General features: G+C 34.0%; 1 protein-coding gene across 8 annotated transcripts in view; it reads right to left on the bottom strand.

The window, feature by feature from the left end:
* The window catches only part of Pcdh9 (protocadherin 9), an 873584-nt gene that overhangs the window by 330395 nt on the left and 531163 nt on the right, over positions 1–12026 (bottom strand). For 4 of the 8 annotated variants that reach the window (XM_063246818.1, XM_063246819.1, XM_063246822.1 and 1 more), the window contains one exon: positions 2606–2681. The exons of 1 other annotated variant lie outside the window; for it this stretch is intronic. In XM_063246818.1, coding sequence (XP_063102888.1) covers positions 2606–2681 — 76 coding nt within the window. Of the gene's footprint in view, positions 1–2605; positions 2808–12026 lie in introns of all 8 variants that reach the window. 3 more of the 8 variants (XM_063246817.1, XM_013141393.3, XM_063246820.1) reach the window with 1 other exon arrangement.

The following is a 12026-nucleotide window of genomic DNA, read 5'->3' on the forward strand; positions in this document are numbered from 1 at the left end:
AAATGACAGCTAAACTGTACTGTAGTTTTCTTAGAGTATTTTTTACAAACCACAATAAGAAAAAAAAAAAATCAAAGTAGCTACATAGTTATTTTCAGCTATAAAGTTTTAATAAAACCTGCATTTGTTTGTCTTGAATTTCATCAATACAATCTGAAAAACATTTTTGTTAAAATACAAATGTAAGTGCACGTTTTCACTTAAGCCTAAATTTTATTTTCTAGGAATTTGCCCTTAGCAATGTATAATTCCTTCCATGTGTCAACAGGCAAACATTAATTTGTGCGTATAAACAGCTGCTCTGATAGTGATAGCACATATACATTGATTCTGCTTTTGTTGTTTCTATACTAATGTACATCTCACCTGGCCCTGTATCAGTATAGACAAAGCAAGGACACAGAAAATATAGAACGAGCGATCATTTTTTTTTTCAATCTAGTAAATAAATCATACATGCTGCTTTTGTTTTCCAGCTGAATATTTTAAAACAACTAATTCAATTAAGTAACTAACAAGGACCCAATATGTTTATCAAATTTTGAAACCCACTGGATAAACTTATTGCATCTGACATCATGCATGTGCATCCAAAATATTTCATTATTCTGGCTAAAAATAATGCAAACACTGTCTGAGGCAAGTATAAACCCTTCACCTAGAAATTCACATATCATAACTACTTTGTCTATAGTTCTATAAAATAGCCTTGTTGAATTGTATAGACATTTCCTAAAACAATTTATTCCAAAGTGTTTAAATGTGAGTCTTCTACTTGGTTTTGACTAAGGCCCCAAGATAAGAGGATTCAACCATTCCTATATACTTTTATAAAAGGCAGGTTAGGACTAGTTTCCAGACTTAGTTTAAGGCAAATAAGTGCTATTTTAAAATTGGAGTTACAGAATATAGTAACAGTATAGGAAGAGCTATTTTAAATCCTATCTACTCTAACCTGTCCACAACAGTCTAGGGAAGTCTGAATCAGTGAGAATACTTAAGATACAGCGGTGCTTATACAAATCAACGTCAAGAAACTAAAGAGAATTGATGTCCTGATCTCCCAAATTCAGTGTTGACGCACTGGATACAATCTGCCTTCGCTATATTCTTACACAACCAATATTTTGTACAGAAATTCCTAAGTTTACCTACATCTTCCCAAAACAAAACAAAATAAAATGAAACAAAACAACTACCAGAAAGGGTAAACATCAGGAGAAAGAAGATGTGAACATACCTCCACACATAAACTATTGCCTGTGAGATTAAGGCTACACATTGGAACCCGGCAGAGATGCTGGGCGGTCCATGTTTGGTGGAGGCAGAAAGGAGAAACACCTACAACAGCTCTCTTTCTTTGATAGAAAGAATCAATTTAAAACCCTGAGAGTCAAACAACACCAAGACTCAGGACTAGTTATGAAAGCCCTTTTTGTCCTTTCTACATCCTCTTAATATTCCTACTTCAATCATAGATGTCAGAGCTACTTTATTGTCTGAAGCAGCTGAGTCTAAATAGCTAGAAATTATTAAAAAGTCATACTAATCCCATTTCTCATTTTAGGCAACTAGTTGGAAGAAGATTAAAGATGAATTAATTTTTTTAAACATTTTCAGTTCAGATGACATCTTATGATACTATTGACTTATTTCCCTTCATAACTTTTAATATCACAGCACCATTGGGAAAATGCACAGATTTCTCAGGTACCCATTAGTCCCAAACGTGCATCAACATCGCTTTGTTAGAAAAAAAAAGAACATTCAGTGTAAGTAAAATACCATTATCATCATGAGTCTGGCCTGGTCCTTATAGGTTTCAACTGTTCCTTTTTTTTTTTTTTTTAATTAAAGTGGATGAGACAGTGGTAGGAGGAATATGACTAAAGAAGCAGTAGACAGCCTTTGCTTAAGATTTATTCCACAGGTCAAGGAAGAAGTGATTTTACAGAGCTTATTTCAAACAGACAATAATTCCTGTGTGGATGTGCGAACAATAAAGATTGTGAAAAGAAAAAAAAAAAAAAAAAAAAAAAAAAAAAAAAAAAAACAACGTGGTCAAAACACAAAAAACAAATCATCCAAAAACCCCAAGCAGAGAGGAAAAAAAAAAAAAAAAAAAAAAAAAAAAAAAAAAAAAAAAGAAAAGAAAAGAAAAGAAAAGAAGAAAAACAAAATAATTATCTTTTGTCTTCCTGCTTATTTTAAATACAAGTTAATCTTTTGTTGTTCCTCTAAAGTGTTCACTGAAAAACAGTTTCCCACAGGACATTTATATATATAAAATATTCACTTGCCATTTTACACTTAACTGTATCATACCGTATCTAAAATATGTGCTTTTACACTACACCATGTTTGATACCAGGATATCTTACAAAAATACTTTCCTTATATTTGTGTCATGGTTTTATTTTTCAGTGCTTCAGAAAATGAAGATATACAACTCAATAGTCAACATATCAACCATATTATCATCGGTTTATTTCAATAATAGAACAACAAAAAGGCCAGAAGACAATATCTGTTAATGTGCATCGCAGATCACCCCAATGTATAAGAAACCGCAGCTCCCAGGAGTGAGAATTTTAAAAGGACTCACCGGAGTTGGGGTCAGAGTTGCCATCTGCTTCAGTCCTCTTGTCTGGAGAGGCCTGGTCGTAGAACTCGTCCTGTGGCTGAACCAGAGGAAGAGGGTGTGAGATCAGGGTTCCACTACCCACCGGCTCGTGGTCTCCCAGCCCGCTGTCACTGCAGCTTTCCTGGGAGCCGTCGGGGAGGTGAAACGTAACACGGCGCTGCGACTACAAAGAGACCACAGGACAGGCCAGTTAACACTCCTCCTGGCAAAGCGTGCGCGCCTAGTGGACACGATAAATATGCACAATAAACTATCAAGAAACGGCACCGAATAAAACCAATTAAGTAAGACTGGGAACAAACCAAGAACAAGCATTTGGTATTTGTCATTGGATGGGTAGTGCCCAACCAGCAAATAATCAAAAAGACTGTACATCTTATATATGTAAGATCACAAAAACAGATAAAAACGCTTTCAAAAGTGTCATAAGAAGGGCAAAAAAGAATGCTTATACTAGTTGACAAATTTATAGGCAATATCTAAATACAAAGAAATGTGCAAATATGTTGCTTCATACATTTGAGTGAATACCTAATATGGCATTTCAATTATTTTGAATGGTCAGGTATTTGGCTTACTTGAAGTTTTTACAGTAATTTTTGCAATCAATATATTCCTTGCATCAGTATGTGATTTTCTAAGGTAGCCTTTCATATGTGGATATATTTAAACCAATAATGAACAGTAAAATTATTATTTCAAGTCACCAAGTTCTGTGAAGTTGCAATTATTATATATGAAAAGAGACTACAGAAAAACAGGAGAGGGGAGAGACAGAGACAGACAGACAAAGAGAGAGAGAGAGACAGAGAGAGAGAGGTAAAAAGAGAGAGAAAAGAGACAGAGGAGAGACAGAAACAGCTAGAGACAGAGAGAAAGAGATAGAGATACAGGAGAGAGAAAGATAGAGAGAGAGAGAGAAAGAGAGAGAGAGATTAAATTAGTAAATTTTTATTACCCAGTGGCCCAGATACCAGTCTTTGGTTACAGCATATTACAGTCGGAAGGTGTTTATACTTCGGAGTCTGTTTGTACAAAATCAGTTCTAGAGGTGAACTAAAGTGCCTATATGGTTATTTCAATAAAAGCTAGTTTTAATAATAAAAATTTGTGTATTTCAGCACATAAAGTTTAATTCTCTCAGTAAATGTTCCTTAATCTGAACAATCCATGAAATATGAGAATACAGCAAATGTGGAGTGAAAACTTTAGCCTTAGAGGATTACACAAGTAGAAACTCTGTGGTATACTCCTGGGCCTAATTTTCATTCTTCTTTGACAGCTCAAAATCTTTTAACATCATTTCACGTGTGATCAGTTTTATTCAGATTGAAGAAAATCATGAATTTATAAATTTGTAAATGAAATGTAAATACGAAATAATGTATAATATATTCATTTTCTATTACCCAGTATGTGTGATTTTCAAGACAATTTACTGATTGTATTTATTTCAAAGAGACAGAAATGCCGTTGGAAACACATGTAATCGCTAACTGTACTGCAGCTATAAGTGTACTTTTACAGACTGACAATAGATACAGCCTATTTTCTATGAGTCACTGGTTCAAATTCAGCTAAGAGTCATAATGGAGAAGAGCTGATATCAATTTATTGCTGGTCAATGACCTATGTGAAATGAGTTGATAGTTCAGTACATTTTTAATGAACTGATGCTAACATCACATAAACTATAATCATAAACGGTTCTAATTGCCTCTATGGTAGCACATTTCACCTTCATGCACAGCTATCTTACGAGCATCATTCCCTTTCAAAGGCATTGACACATGCCTACGTGAGTGCTACAAAAAAACCAAGTCAAATAATACTAGAAATGTATTTCTCTTTGTGTAAGGAAGGTCACATTATCCCTTTTATTTAGTGTGTTTTCCTCTTTCATACAAATTTAGTCCTCTAAGCAAAAACAACACTTTTTGTTTTTCTTTTAATGTGCCCTTATCTTATCAGTATCATTTTTGATCAAGTAAATACTAAGGAACAAACTGTCCAAACATGATTTTTCAAGTGATCTTCCTCCTGAAGAGCTTACAGATTTTAAAGTATATTTGATAATATCTCCGTAGGGATTTTTCTTACTTACAAATCAGGTGAGTAAAAAAGGGAAGTCCTAAGAGAGAACTAATGGATAATCTCTATAAACTTTTCTGAGTTCCAAAACTTATTAAGGAGAGTATGATTAACAGAAAAGGAAAAAATGTATTTATGATATTTTATAAACATAAATGCTATATATATTTTTTCCAGAAGAATCCCAATTTGCAGTATAAGTTATGCTGTAATGCAGGAGTCTGAAGTTTGGCCAGTAGTACAATTATTTGTTGAGCATCAGCTGTATGCCTGGGACAATGATTATACTGAGAACAAAACATGAAGCATTTTCCCCCTAAAATTATTTCAAAACCAGCTTATTAGACTCCATCTCATATATATTATGCTATGTAATTCTTTAACACTTTAAAAGTGAGAATATGAAAGATTATAAATTTAGTGTAATTTATTTCAATGAGACTGTAAATCAGAGTAATGCAATGTTTAAACTACTGTGCCTTATGGAAATAATTCTTAGTTAATTTGACATAAAGATGTTTAAAACTTAATTGGCAGAATTGTTTGCAATTTATCAGCCTGCAGGAAGGTAGGGTTGGTGATGCATGTGGACTAAGAATTGGTACACAAATGTTATGGTGTGAAGCAAATTGATCAAGAAGATCCATCACTAATTTATCATCATAAGATTGACGTACGCAAAATATCTAAACTTTCAAGTCAGATATAAGAAGACTTGAATAAACTGAAATGCAGCCAAAAGAATGCAGTGAATTCTTAAAAATCAGGAGCTATGGGTATTGTTCAAGACTCAACTCATCTTTTTAGACTGAATTAAAAAGAGCCAAATAAGAAGCTAGAATGGGTCTTCTGATTTCCAAAATTTTATCTCTAGAAATGGCCCAGTGCAGGATTCTTTCTTTTTAAATGAATTTCTGACGTTGAAAAAGGGAGAAAACAGTGCCTTTCTGATTGAAGTTTTTTAAAGATCAACATATATAAAAGTACAAATATCCCTGGGATATAGTACCTAACATATTGTAGATAGTCAATAAAAGGCAGCTATAATTCTTTAAACTTAAAGCCACACCTTTTTAAACATCTATCAACATTTGGCTACATTTAAAGATATGATTTCTTCACCCAACAGAAAAAAAAAATCTCTTTTCTGACATGAAAATATAATTTTTAAACTATGGAAATCAAATTAGTGAGGATTTTGCTTAATTGAATCACATTTTTTAAGTACTTTATTTATTTATTTATTTTTATACCAGAGATCAAACTCACGACCTTGCGCTTTTAGTCAGAGGCTGATGAGTTAGATCCCCAGCTCTTTTTTTTTTTTTATTTCTGGTAGATTATTTTTATCTGAATCAAGACAAAATATTTTCTGACTATATGTAAGTTAAGTATCCAAGTAGTGACACATGATAAATAAACAAGAACGCCGAACGATCTTCCAATCCGTTTTCTTCTATTTTAATTTTCTTTCCTTACTTCTTACATTACTTCCTTTACTTAGCTTTCTAGTCACTGCAATTAAAAGCCTTTGCTTGCTCCTCAAATAACACAAGTACAGAAATATAGCACTAAACTAAATATTACAACAGTAAATATGCTCAATGTTTATGATATTAAAAGTAAGCTTTTGGTTGAAAATTATAAGCCTAAATGATTTTCTATAATTGATAGATAAATAGTTTTTAAGTAATAAAACATGATTTTATTTGCAGAAACTTATGGCTATTTTCAAAGAAATATTGCTCTAATTCTGTTTTCATTATTTTGAGATCAAGAAAAATATACATGCATCTCTAAATTAACCGTTGTAAATACACCAGCCAGCTATAATACAATACAAAATTACATTGAGATTTCATATTTCCATATTATGTTTTATTTTAGTACAAAAAATGAACATTTGATTTATAATTCAGTAAATAATATTTTCTGCCTCCTGCTTTGCCTATCTCTTTCTCTATCCCTTTCTCTCTTCACTCTGTCTCTGTCATATACACACATGCTCAAGTACACACACACACACACACACACACACACACACACACATGTACGTAGAAGAAATCATCCTGAAGGTACTTAAAATCTGTAGATGGGAAAGCACAATTTGATGCAAATATTTTCCAAAATGTTAATTAGAAATAATTTTAGCTTGCTTTTTCTCAAAGAACACATTTTACTGAGATTTATGTATATTCAATTTAAGGATAACTAATATTAATATATATGTCTTAGTTACTTTACATTTATCACTGAGACAAAATACCTGAAGCCTAAAGTTGGGAGAGGAAAGGTTTATTTTTTATAGTTTTTGGAGATTTTCGTCTATACTCAGTTGGCTCCAAGGCAGGCTGGCATGGCTGGATGGCAGTTTATCATGGCTTCAAACAGCAAGCAGGAACCAGCAAAGAGCAAGACACACCTTCTTCCTGCCATTACATCACATCTTGGCCCCACCCCCATGTGGGTGGAGCCTGACACCATCAAGCCAAGCACTAGACAATGAACCATCACAAATGCACAATGCAAACTCATGAGACCTGGGGGGTCACAGACGTAAACCAAGACATTTCACTCCTGGCCCCCAGGACTCTTGTACATTTTTTATATAAAAGACATTTAGTCCACCTGTAAGAGTTGTCAAAGTCTTAACAGTTTTGGCATTGTTGAAAAGTAAGTCTCAAGTGTCTTTTAAGATCTATGGTAAACTCTTAACTGTAACCCCTGTATAAATGAAACAAGGTTAAACATTTCTGAAATGCAAAGGCACAAGATAAACATTACCATTCCAAAAGTTACAAACAGGGTAATATAAAGCACTGGAAACAAAGCAAGTCCAACATCCAGCAAGACAAACATTAAGTCCTAGAGTTTTATGCTCAGCATCTGAAGCAATCTGGTTATAAGCTCTAAACGGCTTGGGTGATTTTACCCCCATGGCACTTCCAGGGATATCAGCTGCTGCAGCTTTGCTTTTTAAATCTTTTCTGCTTACTTTTTGTAGCTTTTTTGGATCATCTATGTTGTTGGCTTTTTTAAACTTTTGGGGTCTCTACTGCACCTTTGGCTTTACCCTTATATCTTTATAAATTGCCTTCTCAGGGGCACACTGCCTGGCCTCCCAGGCCCTTTGCAATTGAGGTGGAAGCCATCTTACCCTCAGAAGTTGTGCATTTTTTTTGCACCTAAAGTCAACACCATGTGGATGTTGCCAAGGTTTGCTGCTAGCTGGAGCAGTAGCCAGGCTTTTTCTCTCTCGTCTATAGGGGTCAGTTGCCTGGATTGCTGGGCTCTGTGAACCTGATTGTGAGGAAAAGCTTTTTTGCTGCCATTGTGGAACCTCATGTGGCCTCTGTTGACATTTTGGAGCATGGAACTCTGCAGCTTTTTCCTCTTGAGCAAATTTTTTATCTTTGCAGTGAGGCTGCACAGGGTGGGGACCCCTTCCTGGGATGCGCCGGGGCCATCTTTTTATCTGTGTTTTTTTTTTTTTTTTCAGCAATTAAAATCTCATCTCTGTATTTATAATCTACAGCCCTTTTGACATTTTCCTTTTGGCCAAACTCACAGTATTGTAAACTATCCTGCTGGGCTCTTTGCTTTTGATTTGCAACATAAATCTGACTAAAAATCCCCAACAATAGCCACACCACAGACTCAACATTTGATTGATTTTTAATTTTCTTTTTAAGATTAATCAGTCCATTGCCCTTTGTCTCAGGCTCAGGCAAAGTCTCTGGGCATGAGCAAAAGATAGACAAACTTTCTACCAACCTATAACACACATTATGGGGAGTCCAACAACCAATGTAGTCCTTTTTTTCAGCAGAAATCTCTCAATCTGGTGTTTACCATCAGGCTTTTTATCAGCCTTTTGGTCTCCTGAGCTCTGACCAGTATCTCCTCTATAGAACAGCCTAACTGCTCCAGCTTTATGCATCTAAGCGACATGTCCGAACCTTTTTAAACTCTGTCCACAAGCCATTTTTAAAGCCGCTTGAGAAACATGGTCAGGTATAGCCACAGCAAAGGACCCTACTCCTGGCACCAAATTCTGTCTTAGTTACTTTATATTTATCGCTGAGACAAAAATACCTGAAACCCAAAGTTGGGAAAATAAAGGTTTATTTTTTATAGTTTTTGGCGGTTTTTGTCTATACTCTGTTGGCTCCAAGGCAGGTTGGCATGGCTGGACCGCAGTTTATGGTGGCTTCAAACAGCAAGCAAGAACCAGCAAAGAGCAAGACACACCTTCTTCCTGCCATTACATCACATCTTGGCTCCACCACTATGTGGGTGGAGCACTGACATCATCAATCTAAGCACTAGACAATAAATCATCACAAATGCACAATGCCAACTCATGAGGCCTGGGGGCCAAAGACATAAACCATGGCAATATACATATACTTTGTTTACATTTTGAAAGATGAGAATCTGAGTGATAAATTTTAAGAGAGGATTCTGCGTTTCTAATTTAAGAAAAATAGTATTTAAAATTTAACATGTACCTTTACTATGAACAGGGAAATTCTGGAGAATAAAATTATACAAAATTTTTCAATATGAAAGTAAATGTTCTGAGCTTGGATAAACTAAAAATTTTGACTATGTATTTACTTTATAAGAAGATATTTTATTAATTGTATTTGATAAGCTTAACTACTTTCCTATGCTCTTTTAGAAGTAATCAGACTTAAATGGTTCCACTAATATAGCATACATATATCATTTTTGTTTTTGAGCTGGAATTCAGTTAAGTATTTAATATTTTAATTCATTACACTTTTTCAGAGAAGAAGATAAAGATAAGTGACTTGTTTTTATAGATTGCAACAAATCCAAATGAAAACCCACCATTAATATTTCTCATTAATTTATTCATTTAGAAAATACATTTTGAGGCCCAACTATATGCGAGATAGTGCTCTAGCTACTAATAATTCATTGATAACAAAGATAGAAATTGTATCACAAAGGTTCTAAGAAAGTTCATATTTTAAAAAAATAGGATTCCATTAAGGTACTTTCCATTAGTTCTTTGAGCCAGCAGTTATGTCACCTTTGTAGAACGTGGTTCTCTCTCTCCTGATTGTTTCAGGTTAATCAAGGTCTGATTCTGAACTAGACACTCTCACTTGGTTAATCAGTAATGACCCAGGAAGAGAAATATGAAAAAAGGAGGAAAAATGTGTTTTGAGTGTATGACAAAATAATTGGAATCCATTATCAATTTATGAAACTAGAATAATGAAAGAATGGAAGACTAACAGAGTCTCTCAGAATAGACTATTCATGATGCAAATGCAGAATACCTGTTAATTTGGTGAATCCTTGGTTGATTACTTTTCATGTGGCTACAGATGAAAGCTACCAACCTTTTAAAAAAGGCTGATAAAATCAAAAGCAGGAAGTTTTGTGCCGAATGAACTCCTGACCTTTCACGAGCTTTTGACAAATGCTTACTGAATGAAAATGAATTACGTAAAAGATTTCTGGAAAGAGTCTAAACCAAATAATGTAGTAATATAATACCAGTGTCCATCTTGTAAGGAGTTTTCCCATGGGAAAAGTTCTTTGTCTAAGGACTTTGCAGATCCCTTTTCTATTTTAGAAGTAGCAAAATGATATACAATAAATAGCCTTCTACTACTGTCAGCCTCTGTTTATTTGCTTTCATGTTTACATTTTTGAATGTTTGGAAACATATATTTTATGTTTGAGAAAGATGGGTGGCAATGTCACTGATCACAGGTGATGGAAGGAAACTTTTTAGCAACTTTAAAATTATTTCTTTAATTCCTAGTTTTAGCAATGTTACATAAAGAATGACTAGTTTTCAGATTACAAGTGGTCATTTAAATTCAAGTGGTATTTTTAGGGAAAGCAGATGTCTTCTCTTACACTATACTTACTGCTCTTCATTCCAATTTATTTTCTGCTGCCTAGCAATTGCTTCATTTGAGGATACAGTTATCATCCTTCATTCGCACTTACTACCCAACTGCATGTTTACTTTGGAGCTTATTTTTCCTCAAATGTATGTAAGAACATCACATTAACTTAGTTGTTTTGTTTACTTTAGTTTGTAAACATACTTGTTTTGAAATGAGCCTCACACATTAGTGACCTATATGCTTTTCTGTGTTTTGTAAAGTACTTTGAATATTTCTTAAGTCTCTCCATGATAAGGGGATATATGTTAATGACACATGGTGACATGCATAATGTAATTTTATTTCCTTTTCATTGTGATATAATCTGAGCAAAAGTTAAGTAGCACTTCTCTTAAAACTTTAGTATCTTTAGTAAACTTCAGAGAGAAGTACATTCTTTGAATTCCTTTTGGGTGAGCCTGAGTGCTTGAATTTAAAAATTTGCAGCAAACATAAAACAAGAATCTTTCTACAACATCTTTTTCCCTTTGAGATATAAGAGAAAAAGAAAATATTTTGAATTAGTTTCCCCCATGTGCTTGGCAACATCATCGCACTCTCAGGTCTCCTCAAAAGTCAAAGCAAGGATTAAAAATTGTCTTCATTGTTAGTTATGTTGCTTCTTATATTCTTATTTAGACTGTGCTATCTAAAATGTCTTCAACCTATTTCTCACAGTTAAATGTTGCCCAGTAGGAATACAGTCCTTTATCTGAGCATACAAAATACAAAATGACTACATTTAACAGGAGCAGCTGTTCCTGAATTACAAGCAGAATTTTTGCATCTATAAATTATATGTACAGAAGTATGGAAGAAATAACTTGGCATGAGTCCTGTCCTATCTAGTTTTCTAGTACAAACTAATCCATGTGACGAAGTAAGTTGCCCTTATCATATTTACAAAATTAGCATGCATGGAAGTTGTGGCAATTTAATTATAAATTGTACTAAATTCTCACTGTTACTAGGTCAGTATAGAAGTCGCTGACATTACATGGAGTCTTAAAGCAAGGGGGCTTTTCTTCGGATAATGCCGAATGACTGAAAAATATGTGCCAGCACTGTCACTAATGGTAACAGAATTAGAGTCTCATTTGACGCCTAATATTTAATGATTCATCTCAGCTAGCTTTAGCAGAATCAATAAAAGATATAAAGAATATTTCTCTAGCATTCTTTTTGTTAATCATTCACAATATAAAATAAAACTTCTAGATTAAAAACATTTTAATGTGATAATTTTGGGGACATAGTCCCATTTTTATATATTATAATTAACTTCAGACTATGACCACTTCACTCAGAAGAGTGTAAAAAACATACACACACACACACACACACACACCCCAATT

Source organism: Cavia porcellus, unplaced genomic scaffold, assembly GCF_034190915.1.
Source record: "Cavia porcellus strain 051 isolate PalLab524CR breed Dunkin Hartley unplaced genomic scaffold, mCavPor4.1 scaffold_4, whole genome shotgun sequence".
In the NCBI taxonomy this organism is placed as follows: Eukaryota; Metazoa; Chordata; class Mammalia; order Rodentia; family Caviidae; genus Cavia; species Cavia porcellus.